Source organism: Nelumbo lutea, chromosome 1 (genome assembly GCF_056320005.1).
Source record: "Nelumbo lutea isolate HS-2025 chromosome 1, American lotus-T2T, whole genome shotgun sequence".
Lineage (NCBI taxonomy): Eukaryota > Viridiplantae > Streptophyta > Magnoliopsida > Proteales > Nelumbonaceae > Nelumbo > Nelumbo lutea.
Window position 1 is genome coordinate 191,865,531 of NC_142684.1, and position 23,208 is coordinate 191,888,738.

Consider the following 23,208-nt stretch of genomic DNA (forward strand, 5'->3'; position numbering starts at 1 on the left):
ACCCTACTATTTCAAGAGGTCCTCCTTTTTGATATAACAAACCACGACCTGGAGAACCCTTTAGGTACCTAACAATTCTCAGAATAGCTTCCCAGTGAGGAACCCGGGGATGTTGCATAAACTAACTCACCACACTCACAGCAAATGATATATCTGGTCGGGTAATGGTCAGATAGTTCAACTTTCCCACCAACCTTTTGTAAGTTCCAGGATCATCAAACTCTTCACCTGCATCCACACTTAACTTGGCATTGAGTTCCATAGGAGTCTCTACTGGTTTAGCACCTAACAACCCTGTTTCTTCAAGTAGATCAAGAACATATTTCCTCTAACATAGGTTGATCCCCTGTTTTGACCTCGCAACTTCTATTCCTAAGAAATACTTTAGCTTCCCCAGATCTTTCGTATTGAAGTGGTCCTGTAAGAATTTTTTTAGCCTGCCAATTCCATTGTTGTCACTTCCAGTTATGACAATATCATCCACCAATGCATAGATATAGGAGCTTTCCCACTAACTGCTAGAACATAACTTTGTCTTCAAGCAGCTCCCCACTCTCTGCATTAATCCTGTGGTTCTATTCAATGGGTGTATCTGCAGGTTTGACACCCATCTTTCCAGTTTCAGCCAAGAGATCTAACACATATTTCCTCTGAGAGACAAAGATCCCTTGCTTAGATCTAGCAACCTCAATACCCAAAAAATACCGTAGTGTACCCAGATCTTTCACCTCAAACTCTTGATGAAAGAGCTGTTTGAGGGACTCAATCTCATGGTTGTCGTTTCCTGTGACCACAATATCATCAACATAAACTGCAAGTAGTGTCAGTGACGACTCCACCCTCTTGATGAACAGTGTATGATCTGACTGGGCCTGTACATAACCGAACTTCCCAAGGGCTAGTCTGAATCTGTCGAACCAAGCTCTAGGTGACTGCTTCAAGCCATACAATGCCTTATTGAGCCGACAAACTTTCTTACCTGCCTCCGTATCATAGAATCCAGGAGGCAACTGCATGTAGACCTCTTCCTGCAAGTCCCCATTCAAAAAAGCATTCTTAACATCCATTTGGTACAAAGGCCAAGTATAGCTTGCTGCAAGAGATAATAGAACCCGAATGGTGGTCATCTTGGCTACCGGGGCAAATGTCTCCAAGTAATCTATACCATAAGTCTGAGTGAACCCTTTTGCAACTAGCCGAGCTTTGTACCTCTCAATGGAACTATCCGCATTATGCTTCATCGTAAATACCCACCTGCATCCAACTGGTTTCTTTCCTTTGGGCAAGTCAACTAGCTCCCAGGTATTATTTTTCGACAGCGCATCCATTTCAACTTGCATTGCATCTCTCCACTCTGGGACTAATAGGGCTTCTTGCACTGCTCTCGGAATAGGGACATCAGCAACAGAGGTGAGATAGGACCTGTAAGAGGGAGATAGGCGATCATAGGACAAAAACTGGGAGATGCAGTGGGCTGTAGATGTAGTGCAATGCCGTTTTCCTTTACGGAGGGCAATGGGAAGGTCAAGGTCATCTGCAGAGGGTGGGGTAGCAACAATGGAAGGAGTCTCTATGGGCCCTGGGACTGTAATATCTGGACTTGGAGCCGCAGAAGAGATTGTAGCTGGCTGGGACAACTGATGACCAGGATCAATCTGCCTGCATCACCTGTGATAAACTCTCAACTCCCGATCCCTTTGACCACCCTCGCTACTACAACCCTCATCACTACCGCTCTCATCATCAACTGGAATAGGTAAGGGAACAACCCCAAAGGTATTAACCCTGTCCTCACTACACTCCTCCTCCCCCTGAAGAAAAAGACCCAAATCTCCACGCTCACTACTCTCCCCCTAAGGAGAGACCCGAGAATAGTAGGGTGTCTCCTCAAAGAAAGTGACATCCATGGATACAAACTTCTTCCCTGAGACAAGATCATAACAACAATAACCCTTTTGAGTTTGTGCATAACCAAGAAAGATGCATTTGGAGGCCTTGGGTTGAAACTTGGAGTGATTGGGACCAAGAAGCTGAACAAAACAGGTACAACCAAATGTCTTGAGGGGAATAGTGAACAACTCCTCATTGGGGTATAGAAGGGAAAAATGAGGTTTCATATCAAGAACCCGAGAAGGAATCCGATTAATAAGATATACCGTCGTAAGAATAGCATCACTCCAGAAGCGAATAGGGACGTTGGAGGTAAACATAATACTTCTAGCCACCTCCAAGATGTGCCTATTCTTCCTCTCTACAACCCCATTCTGCTGAGGTGTATGAGGACACGTGCTCTGGTGGATAACCCTATGATTAAGAAGGTACGATGCCAATGGCTTAGCAAAGTATTCCTTTGCATTATCAGATCTAAGCACTTTTATCCTGGCATTAAATTGTGTTAGGATCATTTGGTGGAAGTTTTGGGTCAGGACAGGCACCTCATCTCGTGATCGCATAAGATAAACCCATGAAAACCAGGTGTGGTCATCAACAAATAGCAAAAAATACCTGTACCCCCCCATAGAAGGAATGTGATATGGCCCCCAAACATTAGTATGCACAATATCAAAAGAACTATTACTCAATGAATAAGAGTTTCTACGATGTTTAGCCAACTCGCAACTTTCACACTTCAACTGAGATGACTCAACAGACTCAAACAAAGTAGGAAACAGACTATTCAAGGACCGAAAAGACAAATGACCCAATCGGTTATGCCACAACATAACCGGACTCACAACTTGAGAAACAAGTAACTTCTTATCCACTGACTCTTCCCAACGAGAACTCTCCCCGAGCAGATAGATCCCATTCGTCTCACAGCCAGTCCCAATCACCTTCTTCGTCTCCATGTCCTAAAAAACTCATCGGTCAGGAAAGAAAGTTACTGAGCAGTTCAAATGTTTGGTAATGCTACTGACGGAAAGGAGGTTAGTATCCAGTTTAGGAACATGCAAGACAGAGGACAAAGATATAGTATCTGACAGTTTGATGTCACCCTTGCCAGAAATAGGGACAAGAGAGCCATCAGCTATAGATACTTTATCCCTACCAGAAGATAAGTGATAAGTAGTAAACAAAGAAGGCAAGCTAGTCATATGGTCAGATGCACCTGAATCTATTACCCAACACGATTCCGTAGTACCTGGAGCGGAAGCATGGCAGGCTGAGGCTCAAGTACCTGAGTGTGCAAAGGCCAATGTAGCCGGAGCTGATGATGACTGCGGTAACTGAGCAGAACTGCCAACTTCCTTCTCCAACTGTATTAGAGCTGCCCAAACTGCAGCTAAGGTCTCTAATGGTGTGCCTCTCGTGCCAGATGAGGATGCTGAATCAGTAGTCGTAGCCACATGAGCATTACTCCTTTTATTTCTCAACTTTGCCGGGACCAAATGTGAATGTAGCTTCCAACATGTTTCTTTTGTGTGTTTAGGTTTCTTGCAATGCTCACACACCACATCCCTTTTATCTTCCTTCTTTCTGTCCCTCTCTGAATCACCCTCTGTTTTGGGTTTGACAGCTACCAAGGCAGGTGTAAGCGGCTGAGGTTGCATCATGACTTTCCTCCTGGTCTCTTCACTGTGCACTAAGGAGTATGCCTGAGAGAGGGTCACACTATCTCTGGTCAAGATCTGTTGCCTCACAATATCATATTCTAAATTCAGTCCTGCCAGAAACTCAAACACTCTGTTTGTCTCAATGTGCTTTCTATGTATCTGAGCATCTTTGGAACTCTCCCACTCAAGAGTCTCTAAGTGATCAATCTCATGCCACAGGGACTGCAAGTTAGAGAAATAGACCGACACTGGTTTCTCTCCTTGTTTAAGGGCATTCACCTCACATTTCAACTCATATGCTCTGGCAACATTAAGGGGTTGGGAGTAAGTCTCTTTCATCACATTCCATATCTCCTTGGCTGTCTTTGCCCATAAGTAATTTCGGCTGATATGGGGCTGCATTGAATTACAGAGCCATGTCATAACCAAGTAGTTTTCTTGGACCCACTTGGTATACATAGGGTCTCCCTTGGAAGGTTCTGCCACATCTCCCAAGAGATACCCTACTTTGCCCCTTCCCCCAATAGCCATCATGGCTGATTGGGCCCATTCCAAATAGTTTGATCCATCAAACTTTACGGTTGTAATCTGAAAACCTGTCTCAGAACCACCACCATAACTGTTGTTCCCAAAACTGCCTTCTGCTTGATTCTTAAACTCCATTTCAGTCAAGAACCAGAAGTATCAAAGATTATGGCTACTACAGTCAAAACCAGCACTAGAACCAGCAACAACAGTCACAAAATCAGTAGAGAACCAATCTGTACTCACGATAGATGTGCATGAAATATATATAAGACTGATTTGAAATCAATAACCACACACAACAGCAACAGTCCGAACTGTTTTCACCCCTTTCAAAAGTGTTCGAAACCCCAAAAGAAGACTGAAACACAGTTTGAAGAGCAATCTGATATGCTGAAGCCAATTTGAGGTTTTAATCAGTCCTAAGAGCCGTACGAATAAGGTTTATATTAGGGTTAATATGAAACCCTAAAACTGATCAATGTTGAGGAGAATTCTAGGGTTTGCCGCAGGAATAAGATCACAAGTTTCGGCCTAATACTAGGGTTTGCCGTAGGGATAAGACAAAACCCTAGAGAAACCCTAGAGAATAGAGAGATAAAACCCTAGAGTAGTTCGGCCACCCTTACTGGATAGGTCCAACCTATCTTTTCTGATGTTACTTCTCTTAGAAAGTAAAAAACTTACAGTAGAATGCAGTTCGCTGCCTACCAAGGTTACCCAAACCCTAGCCTTCTCTGATTCTTCCTGATCACTAACTTGCTACAACTGTGACACTTCTTCAAACAGCTGCTAATCCTCTGGAGATCTCCAAGAACCAGTCAACGAACTCTACTTTCTCAGCTTCCAGCCTTAGATGGTTCTCAATTGGTCGGCTGGACTAGACTCACATGAGAGAACTTGGCTCTGATACCAAGTAGAAGTTCAGGACTGTTATCAGTCTTGAACCCTAATGAATCTCAGGATCGAAGATAAGAAGGAAGAAAGAGGAGAGAAGAGGAATAGGGAGGAGAAGCAGTAGAACACAGGGGTTGAAAGGAGGAGCAGAAGCTTGATGTTCTGCCGCCGCCACTTTAATTAATATTTATAGGTTATGCTCATTACATGGAAATGACAGATCTGCCCTTAGTCTTTACATAACAAATAGAGTAAAACAAAGACTGAAATAAATAACTAAAACAACTAAATGACCAATAGCTAACCCTAGGTAGACTAGAACATCTTCTACCCTACGAACACAGTGGGACCGTAGCTGTGGAGCCCACATCAGTGTTCTCTACACATATAAATGAGAATAGCCCTTGGCCACTAACCGTGCCTTTAATTGTTCCGCACTGGCATCAGGAAGATGCTTCACTGTATAGACCCATTTACACCCAACAGTGTGCTTACCAGGAGGAAGGGTGGTGAGTTCCCACGTATGATTATGTTGTAGAGCAGAGAGTTCTTCCATGGCTTGCCGCCACCCTGGAGAGGCAAGGGCTTCCTGTATAGTCTTGGGAATGGGAACCGATGAAAGTAATGATATAAACTTTCAATGAGAAGCAGAAAGGTGAGTAGTGGAAACATAGTCTGAAATGGGATGAAAAGTACAAGTACGTTTACTTTTCCGCAAAGAAATAGGGAGATGAAGATCTGAGGGAGAAGGAGCAGGCAGGATCTGTCAGTAGGTGCTGAAGTTGAGGAGGAGCCGAAGCACTTCTGCGAGTATACACTTGAGTAATTGGCGGCCTCTCTGTAGTAACTGGCATATGATGTGCATCTATAGTAGGAGTAGGAGCTACGGGAAGGGGGTCCACAACCGGAACAGGAAGAGGAACCACATAGGGAGAAGAAGAGATCCCGGCATTGGATAAAAAAGGAACCGACTCAAAGAAGGTGACATCAGGGCACACAAACGATTTATGAAACTTAGGGTTATAACACTTGTACCCTTTCAGAGTCCTTGAGTAGCCAAGAAAAATACACTTCGTAGCCCGAGCATCTAGCTTGTCTACTCCAGGCCCCAAATGCTGAACAAAACAAACACAGCCAAAGACTCTTGGGGAGAGAGGAAAGGGAGACAAAGTGGGGAACAACACGGAGAAAGGGGATTGACTTCCAAGGATTGACATGGGCATCCGATTTATTAAAAAACGGGATGTAAGAACAGCATCACTCCAAAAGTGCTTTGGGACATACATATTGATCATCAAGGACCGAGCAGTTTCAAGAAGATGTCTATTTTTCCGTTCAGCTACACCATTTTGTTGCGGGGTGTAGGCACAAGAAGTTTGATGAATTATTCCATGATGTTCTAGGTATTGCTGAAATGATGAGGAGATGTATTCTTTGACATTATCAGAGCGAAGTATTTTTATATGAACACCAAACTGAATGCGTATTTTAGCATGAAATTTCTAAAAAATAGAGAACAATTCACTACGGTCTTTCATAAGATAGATCCATGCCATCATTGAAAAGTCATCAACAAAGATTACAAAATACTTAAACCCATTGTAATGACACCACTTTAACTGGACCCCATACATCAGAATGAACTAAAGCAAAAGGACTTGAGACACGACTATCAGTTCTTGGACTAAATGAGACTCGATGATGTTTTTCCAACTGACATGACTCACAATCTAATGATGAAAGATGACTCAAGGAAGGAACTAGTAGCTTCAAAGCCTTGAGAGAGGGATGACCAAGTCTGTAGTGCCATTGGAGAGGAGTAAGAGACGACTGAAAAGTCACTGGAGGGCCACCACCATCAAGGTAATACAAACCACTGGCTTCATGCCCTCCACCAATCTTCGTCCCCGTCTTGAGATCCTGAAACACACAAGAAGAATGATAGAAGGTTACAGAATAATTAAGGGACTTGGTTAATCTACTAACAGACATAAGGTTAAAAGGGAACTTAGGAACATATAAAACAAATGCTAAGGACAATGAGGAGAGATCAACATCACCAACACCACAAATAGGAGATGTAGAACCATTAGAAAGTGTAACTGTCTGAGATATGGAGGTGCGAGAAAGGGAAGAAAATACATCAGGAGTCCCAAACATATGGTCTGAGGCGCCAGAATCAATAATCCAGGGTGAGGCTTTGGAAGCTAAACAAGTCATACCTGAATGGGCAAATGTAGTTGTGTTCTGCTGAGATGTTTGAAGGAACTGCTCATATATTGCCCGTGGTACACTCACCATTTCCTGCCCGGAAGCACAAGTGGGTGTGGAGGGGGTTGGTGTAGTTTGCTAGCTTTCAGTAATTGTGCTATTACTCTTAGATGTAACATGGTTAGCCCAAGTGTTGGGTGGACCACGCAAATCATAGCAGAAATTAACTGTGTGCCCCTCTAAACCACAATGTGTACATTTTCTTTGAGCATTACCCCTTCCTTTTCCACGGCTTCCCCCTGACTCACGACCTCTAGTCCGGCCACTGGCCCGGTTAAACATGTGTCCACCACGGTTGCTTGGAGGACCACTGCTGCCACCACCACTTCTACTTCCACGACTACTCCCTTTAGTAGTCACTACCAAACCAGATCTATCAGAGAAGGAAGAATGTTCCACTGGCTCAATGCATGTCCTCTTAAGACGGGAAAAAACTTCTTCAAGTGAGGGAAGAGTTGATCCCCCCAATATCTGTGCTTTGACAGGCTCATACTCAGCCTTCAAGCCCATAAGAAACCTAGCACATCAAGCTGTTCACGTTGCTATTGTTGGATCTGGACATCTGATGTTAGAGGGTGATACACATTTAGCTCATTGTGGATGTTTCTCAAACTTGGATAATACTCTTCTAAGCTTTGACTTCCTTGCTTCAAATTGAAGTACTCTTGGTATAACTGATATACCCTAGTTGTGTTGTCTTGTCCAGAGTACAACTTTTTAGCATGATCCCAGATCTCTTTGGCTGTATCTAGGAACATGAAGTTCACACTAATCTTTGGTTCCATGCTGTTCCAAAGCCATGTCATTATCTGTGCATCATCTTGTTCCCAATCACTGAACCCAGGAGAGTCAGAGGAAGGTTTCTCCTCCCTCACATGTTTTACTTTCCTCTTGGCTTTCAAGAACACCTCCACAGATTTTGCCCATGGTACATAGTTTTCACCATTCAACTTGATGGATGTCATTTGAACACTTAGATAATCTGAAGAGAGCATGATGCTTGTTTTGTTGTCATTCCCAACTACAGTCGAAGCCATCTCAATTATGTCTCCTTTGAATATACACCACAATCTCACACTTGTCACAAGACTTATCTCACTTACAATACCACGAACCCACTTTCTTCAACTGCACATTACACACTACACTCTAAAGCTGAAATCATTCAGTCAACACATCAAACACTTGGACTGCACACTGTAGGACCATTTACCACCAACACACCACTACTGAAATTACTCAGTCATTTCATCGAACACTTGTTTTGCATACTGCAGAACTGATTACACACAAGGTCTAGGGGTTCACTTTTAAGCATTTAAAAACATAGATATGTCAGCCACCACAACACAATCAACACCACACCACTGCTGTCGTGGACATCAGCAGTCTACCACTCTTCTTTCAGCACACATGTGAGCAAGAAAACACAAAAAAAAAAAAATGACTGATATGTGTATCAGTTTCACCCAGCACCACAACAACTAACTTTCGAAGCACAAAAAAAATTAGCATTCATAGTCCATTTCTGAACACATGACAACAGTGTCCATACCTGTATATGACCAGCCTTCTTCGTACACTAAATAGAGGGTCTAGTACACCACTTCAACGACCACCACAGCACTGGCCAGAGGCATTCTCACCTCCAGGCCCTCAAAACGACAACTCCTTTTCAGCCCTTTATCGAGTCTTCAATCAGATCAGTTGTAGGATGATAAAACCTACTGTAAAGCTGGGGGTGAACCCAGGAAGAAGACAGTAGCAAGAAAACGAACACCAGACCTTAATGCTCTAATACCATGTGAATAAACCCTAGTTGTTTCTAGGTCAAAGTAGAGAAGAAGAAAGAAAAGAGAAAGAAGAAGAAGAGGAGAAGAGTGTTCGGCCAGACTAGAAGAGAGGATATTCAAAAGTCACTCTCCTAGCTGACCCACTTGACTTTTATTCTTGAAAAACTTGAGTTACAAGAAAGACAATTTTGTCCCTCATAGAAGATGGGACACATAACTTAAACTCAGATACAATAGACATTTCTCTTTCAATAAGATACACCAGAATGACCAAAATACCCCTGACTCGAGCATTCTAACAACTGCAATTTGATCCCACTACTGGTAATCGAATAAGATCAGAAGAACCTAAATTGGAAGAATACATAATTTCCAGTCACTGAATTTTTTTAAGGCACTCATCAAGGCAAAAATTCAGGAGCTGAGGGTGGAGATCATGGAGCTTCAAAGGAGGATTCTTTGTTATTGAATATTCTTTTGTTTCTTTCCTTCCAAACATACAGCAAATTCTTTGTGATTTCTTTCCGATAGGCTTTTCACCTCCAAGCAATTCTCGACCCTTTCCACTGGTTGAACATTATTCCAGTACTTCCTGGTGGCACCCACTGAAAGGCCTCTCTGTCATATCTAAGAAGCATATGCATGTATGCCAAGTCCTTTTCTTCTGGTGCAGATTACAAGTGTTAATCTTCGCACAAATAACTTCCCATAGGAAGAAGGAAATTGTAGGTGACATGAAAAGAGACAGTTTTCTCTCAGGGATAGGATTTGAACCAGGATTAGATATGATGGCTGATAAGAATGATTTGGTTGAAAAGATACCTGTCAGGGTTAGGAACCAACTTGATCTGTCCAGAATGGAAGAGAAATGGAAAATGTCCTGGAGAAAGATGAGACAAAGGCTTCCCAACCACAAATTACAGTGACCATCACCAACCATGACAAGTGAAAAGAATGAACATATAGAGGTAATATTTGGGTGTTTGAAAAATGGTATAGGCCCAGATTGGAGCAGCCCAACATTTCAACCTCAAGTGATGGTCTTTGGTGGAAGGAGGGTAGGGATGGAAATTTTTCAGTAAAACCCTTCTACTTGGCCCTTGTCAAAAACCATCTGACCACAGAACATGCAGAAGGTGTGTAGGGGAACCCAGTCCCACCAAGGGTGGAAGCTTTTGTGTGGCTGGTTTCCCTGGATAACATTTTATTTAACAGCAGATCACTTGAAGAGCAGAGGCTTCAGCATGGCAAGCTTCTTCTATACGTGCAAGATGGAAGAGGAGATAGTGTGTCATTTATTTTTTTCATGCAAGGTTGCCAATTTGATCTGGAAGTTTTACTCTTCACTCTTCGGTGTTAGAGTCTTTCAGCCAAGCTCTACTGCTGAAATCTTCTCATCTTGGCCAAGAGTCAGAGGGAGCAAGAAGGCTAGGATAGTCTGGAGCTGCATCCCTTTTGCAGTGTTTTGGACTATCTGGAATGAAAGGAACAGAAGGATATTTGTGAACAGGTCCAAGAACATTGAGATTCTAGATGCTTCAGTTGGAAAACTAGTGACAGACTGGGTATGGGTCCTTCCAGGTTTGGCTCAAATCAATAGAGCAGATTTGGGGGAGAGCTTTTGGGATTTGCTTGATTAGTGTAATATTGGTGTGTCACCTTGACACCCATCTGGATTGTAATGCTTCTTTATCTTTTTTTTTAATGAAAATCTTTTATTTTTATTCTCCAAAAGAAATGGGGAAGCACTAGAGCCATTTGCCAAGGAGAGCTGTATTTCTTTCAAAACTCCAGCCCAAGCCAAGGGCTCCTTTCAGGCTTGGATATCAGTTTCCAGTTAACCAGATAATCTCTCTTTTCACTACCTCCATCACCGAGAAAATTCCTTTACAGATGCCCAACGTACTTTCAAACTCTATAAGGTAATTCCTTATAGAGTGTTGCCTTCACCAGAGTAAGCTTTCCACCCTGGGGATGTAATTCCTTTTCCAGTAATCTAATCTCTTTCCATTACCATATAGCAATAGTGTGCTTGAAAAATTGAAGGTGTCAAGTTCTTCAAGGGATGAACTTTGGTGGAATGAGTGCAGGGATGAGAGGTTCGGTATGAAATCATTTTATTCAGCATTAATAAGGTCGCAGTTGGAGGCAAATCAATGTGTAGGTGTGTGGAGCAATCCTGCTCCTCCAAGAGCGGAAGTCGTTGTGTGGTTGGTTGTGGACAGTGTTTAAACAGCAGATCATCTAAAAAGCAGGGGTTTCAGTTTGGCTAGTGTCTGTTATATGCACAAAGAGCAGGAGAAATCAGTCTTTCAATTGTTCTTCTCCTATAAGATTGCTGGTTTTTATTGGAAGTTCTATTCAGATCTTTTCGGTCAGCAAGTGCTTCAGCCAAGAACCCTGGCAGAAATCTTTCCATGTGGTCAAGATTTAGAGAAGGTAAAAAATGCTAAGGTGGTGTGGAGCAGCAATCTGTTGGAGCATCTGGAAACAGAGGAATAGAAGAGTGTTTGAAGATAGGCATTGGAAGATTGAAAAGATTGTGGTGGTCATTGACAAGTACGTGGCAGATTGGGTGTTTATTCTCCCTGAATTTGCACAAGTCTGTGTCTCTGATCTAGTGGTTAATTTTTTAGATGTACGTGAGTTACAAAATTGCAATTCTGAAATTTTCATTTGGCTTGTTCTTCCTTGGTGTTATCCTAACACCTGAGTAGGTTGTAATTCCCTGTTTTTCTTTTAATGAATTTTTCTTTTTACTATAAAAAAATTGACCTAGAAACCCTTAAACAGTGAGGGGAACTTCAATAACTTTCACTCAATCTTTGCTTAAAAAACTTACTTAAGAAATAAGAACAAATGGAGACCCTAAGTTCATTTAAATCTATACCATTAAAACAGAAAACTAGACTCACTAAGACCAAAATACTCTTGGTAACATATGACAGGTCACATGATTTTTAAATTATTATGATGACCAAAATACCCTTTTTTGAAGAAGGATGACCAAAATACCTTTAATGGAAACATATCAAACCACATTACTTTCAAAGAAAACAGACTCCAAAGCCTAGTTTATGAGCAGCTTTTCTTGGGTGTTTCTTGAGGTCTTCTTTCTCCATTAATTGGGCCACTAACTAATCTACATATCTCTGACAAGATTGTCAGCAGCAGAAATAATGAAATGAAGTCAATATCACCAGAAATCCATTTCACACAGTTTTCTTGCCAAGTTATAAAGGAGTGGTCTGAATAGTCTTGTTTTGGCTCATTATTCCCAATGAATAAAAAGTGCATCTCATCCATAGAGCAGCTGGTGACCACATTCAAGAATGTAATACATACAGAACATAGTTGTCAAGGCAACGCCTAGGCGATAAGGCGCCCTTGGAGGTTCGCCTCACCCAGTCGCCAAGCAGTCTTGCATACTGTGTAATAAAATACTTTTATATTGTTATTTTGTGAGATTATATTTATAAAATAGGCATTATTAAAGAAAAATATTCATTTTTTTATGTTTATAAACTAATTTCTTTTTATTATTTTCTTATTTATTAGGGTTTAATCAACACAAGCATTGCTAACTGCTGTATTGAACCCTCAATGACTTCAAAATCTGAACCAACACATTTCTTCTTCCACATTTTATTTTCTTCTTTTCCTATAACAAAAATAGGGGTTCAACCCCTATATTTTTTGAAATTTCTTTCCTTTTTTCTTTTTCTTCTCATAAATATGTTGATTTTCTAGACTTAAACATGAAGTTGGTTATGGAACCTAGGGAACTACCTAGGATATGTGATTTTACTTAAATAAATGCATCGCCAAGGCGACTAGGCGACAAGGCGCCCCCTTGTCGCCTAGCCTCGCCTTGGCGCCTTGAAAACTATGATACAGAAAGCAGTCACAAAGAATAAAGATTAAGTACAGCTCTCACTTTTGCATATTTTGAATTTCTTCCAGATGACTTTGCATTTTGCAACAATGAAATCATATGAGAACGTATATGACATCTTGTGAAGTCCTCTTGCAAAACCTACAAAATTCAGTTGTAGATGTAGGAATAATTTCATTATGTGTGGGTATTTTTAACCAAAAAGGCACAAAGATTTCAATATATATAAATCTAAATTATATTGTTGTCAAATATAACAAAATAACTGGTATTGAATGCCACAACTGATTGATGAGTTAACAGGTAGAAACTGAATCAATAGTCAAGTCATAGGAACCATCAATTATGTTCTCAGAGAAGCATCCGGGTGGTTCATACATGCTATAAATAGACATAATATGGTAACCATGTACACCTAGCTATAAAAATAGAGGCAAACCATTTGAATCATGTTGGTTCTGTATGCAACATTAAGGAGAAAAATTTAAATAGCTTTGCCACTGCTGACTACATTGGAACAGGATGAGATTCCTAAAGTGGTGCATGAAAAATACTCACAACTATTCCTCATTGAATGGTAAAAGTCCCTAACAGATTGCTTCATAGATTCAAGCACCATAGACCTCACATGAATAGTAACCGTGAGCAATAACATGAATAGTAACCGTGAACAGTAACTCGAATGCTAGTCTTCCTTGGTTCACCAAAGTAATTCCCACACTATACCTGCTCCGATACCATGTCAACCAATAGGAAAGAGAATAAATAGTAAATCAAAAAGAAAACAGGAAGAAGAAATAGGGAAAACACCAAGATTTAACGTGGTTCAGCTCAGTAGCCTACATCCATGGGAAGAGAGAAAAAATATCAACTATGAGAACAAGAGATACATGGCTGGTCCTCTCTACAGATTCACAACAAAATATCCACTCTCACTCAACCCTAATCCCACACAACTAATGACTTAAATAAGCAAAAAAAACAAAATATATTAGAATTTTACATAGGCCCCTCTTCCTTCCATAAATACATACAAGTCCCCAAAAATTATCAACATTACAATTATACCCCTTCAACCTCTAACAAAAGAAAAAAAAAAAGTTTATTGATTCTAATCCAAATAAAGACCAAAACCCAATTCCAAGGTCTTCCTTTGAGACTCCTTCAAATTCTTGAAGCAATGTTTTTGAACTGTCATTGACCCGGATGGTTGGACCGTTCGGACCAGTCTCTAGTAAAAAACCGTTGAATTAGTCAACGAACCGTTGACCTGGACGGTTTGACCGTTGAACCGTTCGACCCAGAGAACGGTTTGCGGTTTATTACTTCTGACAAGTTTTGTCAGAACAAGAATGAAAAGAGAAGAAGATCTCTCAGATCTAAGATCTATTGGAGAGAGATGTGTGAGGCTGTGAGAGAGATCTGATTTCACATTTAGAGATCTGGGAGAGCAGTCTAGACTCTAGACGACAGATCTGTGAGAGAGAGAGTGAGATCTGAGACTGAGAAGTCTCAGGTCTACTTTCATCGCCAGTTTTTTCACCATCGCCGCCATTGTTGCCGTTGTTGTTGCCGTCGCCGTCGCCGTTATTGTTGCCACTGTAAGTTGCTGTCGTCATCGCCGCTGCGGCCTGCAAGTCCTCCTCCTCCTCTTCCTTCTTCTTCTTCTTCTTCTTCTCTCTCTTCTTAACTCTTCCAGCTAACACTTCTCAAATCTCTCTCATTCAAACCTTATTTTCTCTTATATTTATATGCATCTTACCCTAATATTCCAATCTAATGGGTAAGATGACATATCACCTGTTAAAATATTCAAACCATCCAAACCGTTTGACCCGAACGGTTGAACCGTTGACCTGGAAACCGGTGGCCAGAACGGTTCCATTTCCGAGTCGGTTTTTAAAACCTTGTCTTGAAGTATTAGAATCTAATCGATAGTCCTTTTTCCACATAACATAGCAACATGATCTCTTCTTTTTTATCAATAACAAAGCAACTTGATCTCTTCTTCATGCTTTATATTCAAAGATCCTTTTGTTTCTCTTTTTCCAAACTTCCCAACAAATGGCAAAAGGTACACAAATCCAAGCCATCTTCACCTTTTTGTTCCCTCTCAATGTAGGCTAATGAGCAAGGATGTCCACCGGGGATCAAAGGGAAAATTTTTGAAGAAGGAATGGGTTCAGGCACAGGGAAGACATAGGGAGAATGAGAAATAGCCTCCCACAGCTTTGGAGGTTACCCAAGATAACCAAAAAATATGGCATTTGATCATTTGTAGGAAGTATATTTGTAGGCTCAACTTTGGCATATAGAAGAATTATTGTTATTCCATAGCAATGTTTTAAAACACAGAAGCGTGACAAGAGGTATTCCACTACCTGGAGGAGGGAATTACTGAAGCCTTGCAAAATAGATGGAAATATTTCCTCTTATGGGAATTAATGAAGCCTTTTTATATATCAAAACACACAACCCCTCCAAACTCATTGCTCTTAAGGAGTTTACAGACATTCCACTAGAACTTACTGATAGGAGGCCATCCAATTCAATCCTCTTTTGGATCTTGGTGGAGTATTTATATGCTATGGTTGTCTGTTTTATGATCACATGTAAGCAGGTTGCTTGCTATACTTTATATGTAGCTTCTCATTTGAGGGATCTTTGCCTAAATACAATATATTATCCCTATTATAAAAAGCCAACCAGGAATTTTATTTCATTTGTTATGGGTTTAAAGGTAGAAAGGAAGGACTGCCCCTACGTATTTATTTAATTGTATGTGGTTTATGAAAAAATTACCAAAAACAGGAATTCCCTATAAAATGCCTTAAGGATACCTTAAGAACTTTCCAAAAAATTTCCCTTTCTCACTTATATTGGAAAAAACAAAACCAAATACATCATTAAATATTAATCTTTTTGATAATTAAGTATTAAATTATGGGTTTCCTCAAGCAATCATAGACCCTCCTCTTACCTGAGAAATAGGTAAGAATAATTAGCTTCCTATAGATTTCCTTTTTCTCCATCCTCAATATTTTATCAGTACAAAATGATATAAAATATCCAAATATCAAATAGCAAATGAAGATGGAATTCCAATTCTTGATGTTGTTCTTAGTGTTACAATCACACCGGAAAATGTTTTGATGTTGAAAAAGTTGCAGAGCTAACCAAAGGCTTAAGTATTCTTAACTAGATGCATCTTGGTTTTAAAAGTTTTTTAACTCATGTATGCAAAGTGGTTCCCACTCCAGGATCTAAAATTTTTTCTTGTTATATAACCAATTTATGTCTGATTTATGTATAAGAAATCAAGTATTACTCTACAATGAAAGCTAATGATGGTCCAAACTTCAGCAACATATTGTCTATGGCATGTGGCATGAACATACTCGCTAGCAGCAATTGAGAATGATAAGAAAACAAAAGGCTGTGGAAACTATATGAGTATCATTCCAGTTATAATCCCAATGAGACTAAACAGTTATCTACAAAAAATGTACTTTATGAGTTGATTCTAGTGTTCAAAGAAATCATCTTAAAATAGAGGTCCCGACATCTAAAATAAAAAGAGTAGTGAAAAAGCTTACAACAGTGATAATTAGAAATTTCATTTGGTACAGAAAAACAAGATTACCGTCAATTGATCAATGCTTGAAAACCGTTCTCTCACATGCAGGGCCATGTGTGGATCCTATGTATCATACACAATATATAAGGTAAGTAGAGGTCATAAAAAACAAAAGGAGTAAACCAGAGCTTGATGTACATGAAAACTAACAGCCCTTTTCTGAAAGGGACTCCCCTATGTGAAATAAATTTTCACTTTCAATGAACAAAAATATACAAAACATAGAAAAGAGTTGGTATTCACAACAGTTAATGTTAAAGGGGTGAGATACAAAGTGGGGTGGAGAAACAGAGTACATTATTGGACTGACACATTGTGTGATGAGATACCTTTGTTTGGAATTGTTTTCATCCCTCTTCCTATTTGATAGCAATAGAGAGGCCTTGGTGGGAGATCTCTATGAAGTCAGGGTGAAGTATAGATTGGACCCCTCACTCCGCAGATTTCTTAACGACTGGGAAGTATAACGAGTAATGAGTGCCTCCCTCAATCAGGTAACAGGGATGTTAGAGTGTGGAAGTAGAACAGCTTTGGACTGTTTTCAGTTAGATCCTTCTACAGACACCCTTCAGGCCCAATGGCAAACCTGTTCCCGCATAGAAAAATATGGTTAACCCTAGTACCATCCAAGGTGGCTTTCCTGCTGTGGCTCATGGTGCTGGAGAAAATGCCCAAGTAGGGAGAAGCTGGCTACTCAAGGTATGATCATCCCTTCCATGGTCTGTGCCTTCTGTGGTCATGATTTAGAAACAGCATACCACCTTTTTATCCACTGCCAGTTTGTGCCCAGTATATGGGCCTACTTCTGCAATGTGGTGACTGTTAATTGGTGCCTCCTTAAGGCAGTCAGGGAGCCGGTGGCCAGGTGGCATCTAAGAGGCCTAAGTGAGTGTTAGATAGTGATTTGGAAAATGATGCTACCAGTGGTCATTTGATCTATGCCGACTGAAAGAAATCAAAGAATATTAAGGCTTAGTGTCTCTGGGAGACAAGATGATTGAAAGGTTGTTGGCAACTCTTGATTCATTGCTAGCATGGAACACAAGGACTTGTCAGGATTGAATCACCAGCTTCATTCTCGTATTGACACTTTATTTGGGTAATCTAGGTTTAAGGGGAATGGGCAGCCTCAGATGATTTTTTAAAGAATATACTTATCCTTATAAGACACTCATTGTTCAGGAGTTACATTAGTACATTTTGTTGAAATGAATTAATACAATATGATACTTTACCTAAAAAAATAAGTTAATGTTAACCTAATTTAAAGGGTAAGAAAAGCATCATCTTTGTTTTCTTTGTTGCAGTGTTTTAAAATCTCAAGGGCCTTCTAGCGTGCAAGGCACAAGATGAGGCACGTGCTTTTCAAAGCAAGCTGATAAATTTTGAAGAAAAAAAAAGTTAAAACAATAAAAAACAATGATACATAAATACAAACCTGAATTTTAAAGAATTACATACCTTTAAAAGCCTATTAGTTCAAACTAAAATATATAAGCATAAAATATAAAACATATTCAAAGTGAAAATGCAGAAGCAAACACAAACATATCTCGGTCATACCAAAGTACCTTAAGAACTCAACAATTCAAGCATGTGAAACTTTCAATGTGCTTGTTTATCCCCTAAATGCATCACTTCAAGCAGCTAGTGTGATGTTAAGCATCTTTCATTGCTAATCCTAGGAGATTGGCCATTTGCCTTCGCAGCCCCTAGAGAAAAAACCAAACAAGTCCATGCAGGAGTTTGGGGCAACGAACCAACCTAAATAGTAAATATTTGGCCCTTACATATAAAGGGGTTGATTTTGTGATTCTAGTCATAGTTCATTCTATCTAAAATTAGGGATCATATATTAGCTGTATTGTCATTGCTTATTCAGTAGAAGTTTTTCTATTTGAGATACTGTTTACAAGAATTAAAGTTTCAAGTTTTGTAAGGGTCTTATCTGTATTTGTCTTAAAAGCTAATAGACAATTACTAGTGTGCAAACAGCAATAAAGAGTAATTTTAGAAATTGATAGAAAACGAAAAGCATGTTTTAAAAAAGAAAATGTCTGGGCTGAGGCGCAAGGTGTACCAGGTGCACACTTTTTGAAAGGGGATGTGCCTAGGTTCAGGCAGGAGATGCCTTAAAATGTGTCTGGCCTGTGCAGTCTTGAGATATGCCTTTTAAAACACTGCTTTGGTGTTCATAAGAAATTGAGGAAAACAAAATAGACCCATGCCATACATTGAAACAATTTTGATCACGTATCATACGGTGGCAAGTGTATTTAGTATCACCAACAGAAACCACAAATAAGGGAACCCACAAACCTTTTCGATAGCAAGAACAGCTGCACCTGCATTTATGAGAATATTGGTCAAAGAACCAGTCCCTGGCCCTATTTCTAGGACAACATCTCCTTCTTTGACATCGGCGGCACTTGCAAGTTGCTCATTAATGGAAGAATTCAACATGTAGTGCTGCCAGTTAGACATCACAAGGTACCATAAGTGAGGGTTTTCTTATGTAATCATTATATCAGCTTCTACTATTTTCCTACATAATTACCTCATGGACGGATATCTGATGTTTCTTCGACTTCCAAATCCAACAGTTTTTAAATCATAATTTCTCTAAAATAATAAAAAGTACTAGTCCACTAAAGTTTGCCAAAATGCCTAAGAGAATTTTTGTCAACTATACATTCATAAAAGCCAAACAATTTTCTTTACAAAATTTACAGGGTAAAGTCTTACCAGTCGGTAGTAACAAGATAATACCAAACGCGAAACGGTTAAACAAACACAAAGGATTTAAGAATTCCTTGCAATGACCTCAAATTAAAACCAAGAAGGGGAAAAAAAAGATTTAGAAGGTGAAAGCGTACCCATCTAACAGTTGAAATTTGAGGAAGGAAATTATGAGGGTACCTGTCCAAGAGACTTTCTAGGCGTGCGGCCCCTTGATTTAAGAGCCTTGAGAGTAGCGTGGTAGTCGTCTTCGCTTCTAGCACTCGCCACATGAAATTTCAATCTGCATCTTGCATCATCGTGCGCCGCAAATGAAGGCTCTACTCTCCTTCTGGACGTCGAAAATGAAGAAACTGGCGGGAGGGGTTGCAGAAGAAACAGCATTTTCTCGTCAATTGCAATCCACAGAGAATGAGTTTGGTTTTAGTAGAAGTGTAGAACTATGTGCAGGTGCAGGCTGCAGACCCATCCAATGCCAAAAGAAGACCCAATCATCCAAAGGGACTAATCCCTAGTTCCCTACCTCCTTGGCTTTCAGTTTCAAATCATAACAGTGACACGTGGCGATAGATTAAAGTTGAAATAACCTTGACTCTTGGATACGGATATTCCCCGTGCATAGCTGCCTATAACGGTTAACCAATCAGTTATACGTAGTGGTTTTCGCTAACAGATCCGAGTGTCGTATTCGCGAGGGATATCCGGCAAGACCCGACAAATAAAACTCTGGTCCAAGGGGTACCAAATTGAGCATTGTGCACAATCTACTGATCTACAGCCTGATCTGATTTGCTTAGCAAAAAGCATGAAAAAAGGTGATGCTAGAATTAAAAAAGGAGACAGGCGTTGAAACATTCTTTGATGATGTTGTTTCATTCTCCACGGGATTTCACTGTCTTCGTTAGACAATCGATAACGTACGATTGGGTAATCGACAATGTTGATGGCTTTCCAAGCAGCTCAAGTTCAAAATATCAATACAACTAATTCGCTGATAGGAGTGTATCAACCTGTATTGAAGCACATTTTTCCTTTTTTTTGTTTTTTTTTTTAACCTGATTCAGAGGATTGGTTTAAGGCCTGTCAAACCCTGATCAAAGTAAACCCTTGATCAACGTAAAACCAATGCTATAGGTTTTTAGGTCAAGAAATGAACCCCAATGACTCTTAGCAATACAAACAATTGAGCACCAGCCATCGGTTCTATAAGAGCCATTGAAATTTATTTTTATGGTCTCGGGTTTGGGATTGATCCACGCAATAGGCTTCCACACTTTAATAATTTCATTAACTTCATTTTCCTAGAATTTTTTTTATAAAACACATATGGTTGAAAGCTCCATCCAAAATAATGTGAGGATGAGAGGTTTTATTATTGAAACATTTGTTATTTCTATTTTTTTCAATAATAATTTGTTATTATTGAAACTTTTATTTGAATAAGTGGTCATCATAAGGATTCAGCCACTTAGAAATTCGGCTCTACCGGTTATTAATAGTTGAATCATTACCGATTGGATCATTGGAACTAGCAGATTTGAATTTACTAATGACCAAAATTGTTTGGATAAGTTACAATTAAGAAACAAATGATCAATAATTTCCTTTTCACCACATTAGTCATTGATGAGGGTAATTTGGTCTTCCTAATCATCTTATGCCATGTGCCTCGGAGTGATACTTCGGCACTGAGTAAGTAAAGTAGCTTGGAAAGTCAACTTGAAATACCTCACCCAAGCCGACCTCCACCTTCGCTAGGACGAACTGGTTGGCTCCCCACTCGTGGCAACCTACCTCAGAGACTGGCTGAGCTGTAGGAGTCGACAACAAGCTGCAAGAAAGACCTGTTGACCTAGATCGACAGTATGCTACCAACCCGAGATCTCCGGAGCGCATATACCTCAACCATTAGACCGGCTTATTTCATCGCACGCCTCAGAGTAACTCGAACATAGTGTAACCGCCATGTTGATCTCGCAACTGGCGCGTAACCGCGCCAAACCAAGTGGTAGTAGTTCCGCAAAAAGTTGAAGCCTATTGTAAAAGGGCTCTGATAATAGGAGCCTATATAAGGCACTCATTTCTACCTGTGAAGGTACGTGCGTGATAATACACTCTCAAGCTCTCCCATTTCTCTCAAGAAATCTTCAAACCAAGGTTTAAAATTTTGATTCGATACGCCTAATATGGGCATATCGTATCGTATCATATCTTTGAAAAACAGATATGGAATATGCATGGAAATCGAAAGTCTCATCTTTTTTTCATTCGTATCGGACCCGTATCGAACCATAGCAGGGCGTATCGGGGGTGTATCGGAGCGTATCAGTAACATATCGACGAAAAAGATAGTCCAAAAATTGAAAAAAAAATAAAGGGGAAAAAGTAAACTTCTTTTCCTTGAAATAAGATTTCTTTCACCCCCCCCCCAAATGACTCTAAAACTCCAAACTTCATTCTAGAGTGTTAGATTTGCAAAAAATTGCAAGAAACAAGTGTGAATCGTTATTTTTTTTTAATTCAATTTTTGAAAAAATATGGCAAAAATAGGTAAGTTTTTTAAATTTTTTATAATATCTTGTGATTTCTTTTTTTTCCTGAATGTTTAAATTTATGTTGATCTATATTTCTTACATTCAAAATCATAATTTTTTTGTGTTATTAATAAATTTAAGGAAATTTCATGAAGATGTTTGGGTAAAATATAAATTAATAAAAAATTTGAAAATATAAATTTTCTCTACCTATAAAGACTAAATATGTTTTAGATCTGTGGATTTATCTATCATATCTATAAGCAATTGAAATTTCTTCTTTATTATTTTTTTGATTTTTTATATTTTTAGAATTAAAAAATAAATAATAACTAATTATATTTTATCATTTGATCACAACAATTGAATATACTATAATTCTAAAGATGACCTATCATATCCACAGACCAATTGAAATTTCTTATTTAATAATGATTTTTTTGTATTTTTAGAATTAAAAAATAACTAATTAATTAGATTTTATCATTTGATCACAATGATTGAGTATATTATAATTCATGGATGATCTATCATATCCACAAAGCAATTGAAATTTCTTCTTTAATGACTAATTTTTTGAATAAATTATATAATGTTTATTTATTTTTTATAATTTTTGGAAATAAATAATAATTAATTATTGATTATATTTCACTTAGAATTTGTGTCAATGCATGTTTTATGGTTGGATAGGAGAGTTGGGTTTTTCCCATCCCATAAAATATTAAAACATAAGAATTATAATTTATAAATTATAGTTAAGCATAGGATTTTTAATGAAATTATAATTAACTACAATATATTTCTTCATAAAACCATTAAAATATATTAATTAATGTATACACACTTCATTGAGGTCTTATATTTAGTGTTATTGATGTATTTTTATTATTTAGTAGAGTATTTATAGTGTTCCAAGTGTATCTTTGTTTTTATTCGATACGCATGCGTATCCAAGGCATATCCCAATACGTTTCTTAAAATTGCCTTTCCGATACACTTGACGTTTCCGATACTTTGAACCATGCTTCAAATATCTTTTGACTTAAGCATTAGAGTGCCCTTCTAGAGTAAAGACAACACGAGCACTCTAACACCCTTTCTTGCAGAAGCACTTTAGCTCAGCCATTACCAGCTCGGCCCAACACAACTCGGCCTCGAAAAGGAATCCTCTGAATCAGCGTCCGAGTCACCTGCCATAAGGGAGCTACTAGATCATGCAACATCAGTCACAATTACCATCAATGTTGAGGCCTCTCACAATAAGCTTATTTTTAGTGGGCAATTTGTCACTAAGCACTAGAAATAAGAACACTTGGGAGGGACCTTAAGGTTCTAGACATTTTTTTAGTATATTGTCTAT

At 39.2% G+C, this 23,208-nt stretch overlaps 1 protein-coding gene across 3 annotated transcripts in view; it reads right to left on the reverse strand.

Annotated features, from left to right (window-relative positions):
- The window catches only part of PFC1 (Ribosomal RNA adenine dimethylase family protein), a 47,648-nt gene extending 27,817 nt beyond the window's left edge, over positions 1 to 19,831 (reverse strand). The window contains exons 1-4 of one of the 3 annotated variants that reach the window (XM_088961873.1): positions 19,492 to 19,831; positions 18,892 to 19,041; positions 16,579 to 16,635; positions 12,978 to 13,076 (exon numbers count right to left, since the gene is read on the reverse strand). In XM_088961873.1, coding sequence (XP_088817999.1) covers positions 12,978 to 13,076; positions 16,579 to 16,635; positions 18,892 to 19,041; positions 19,492 to 19,695 — 510 coding nt within the window. In that variant the 5' untranslated portion in view covers positions 19,696 to 19,831. The remainder of the gene's footprint in view (positions 1 to 12,977; positions 13,077 to 16,578; positions 16,636 to 18,891; positions 19,042 to 19,491) is intronic. The other 2 variants (XM_088961875.1, XM_088961874.1) reach the window with 2 other exon arrangements.
- Positions 19,832 to 23,208: the final 3,377 nt, after the last annotated feature.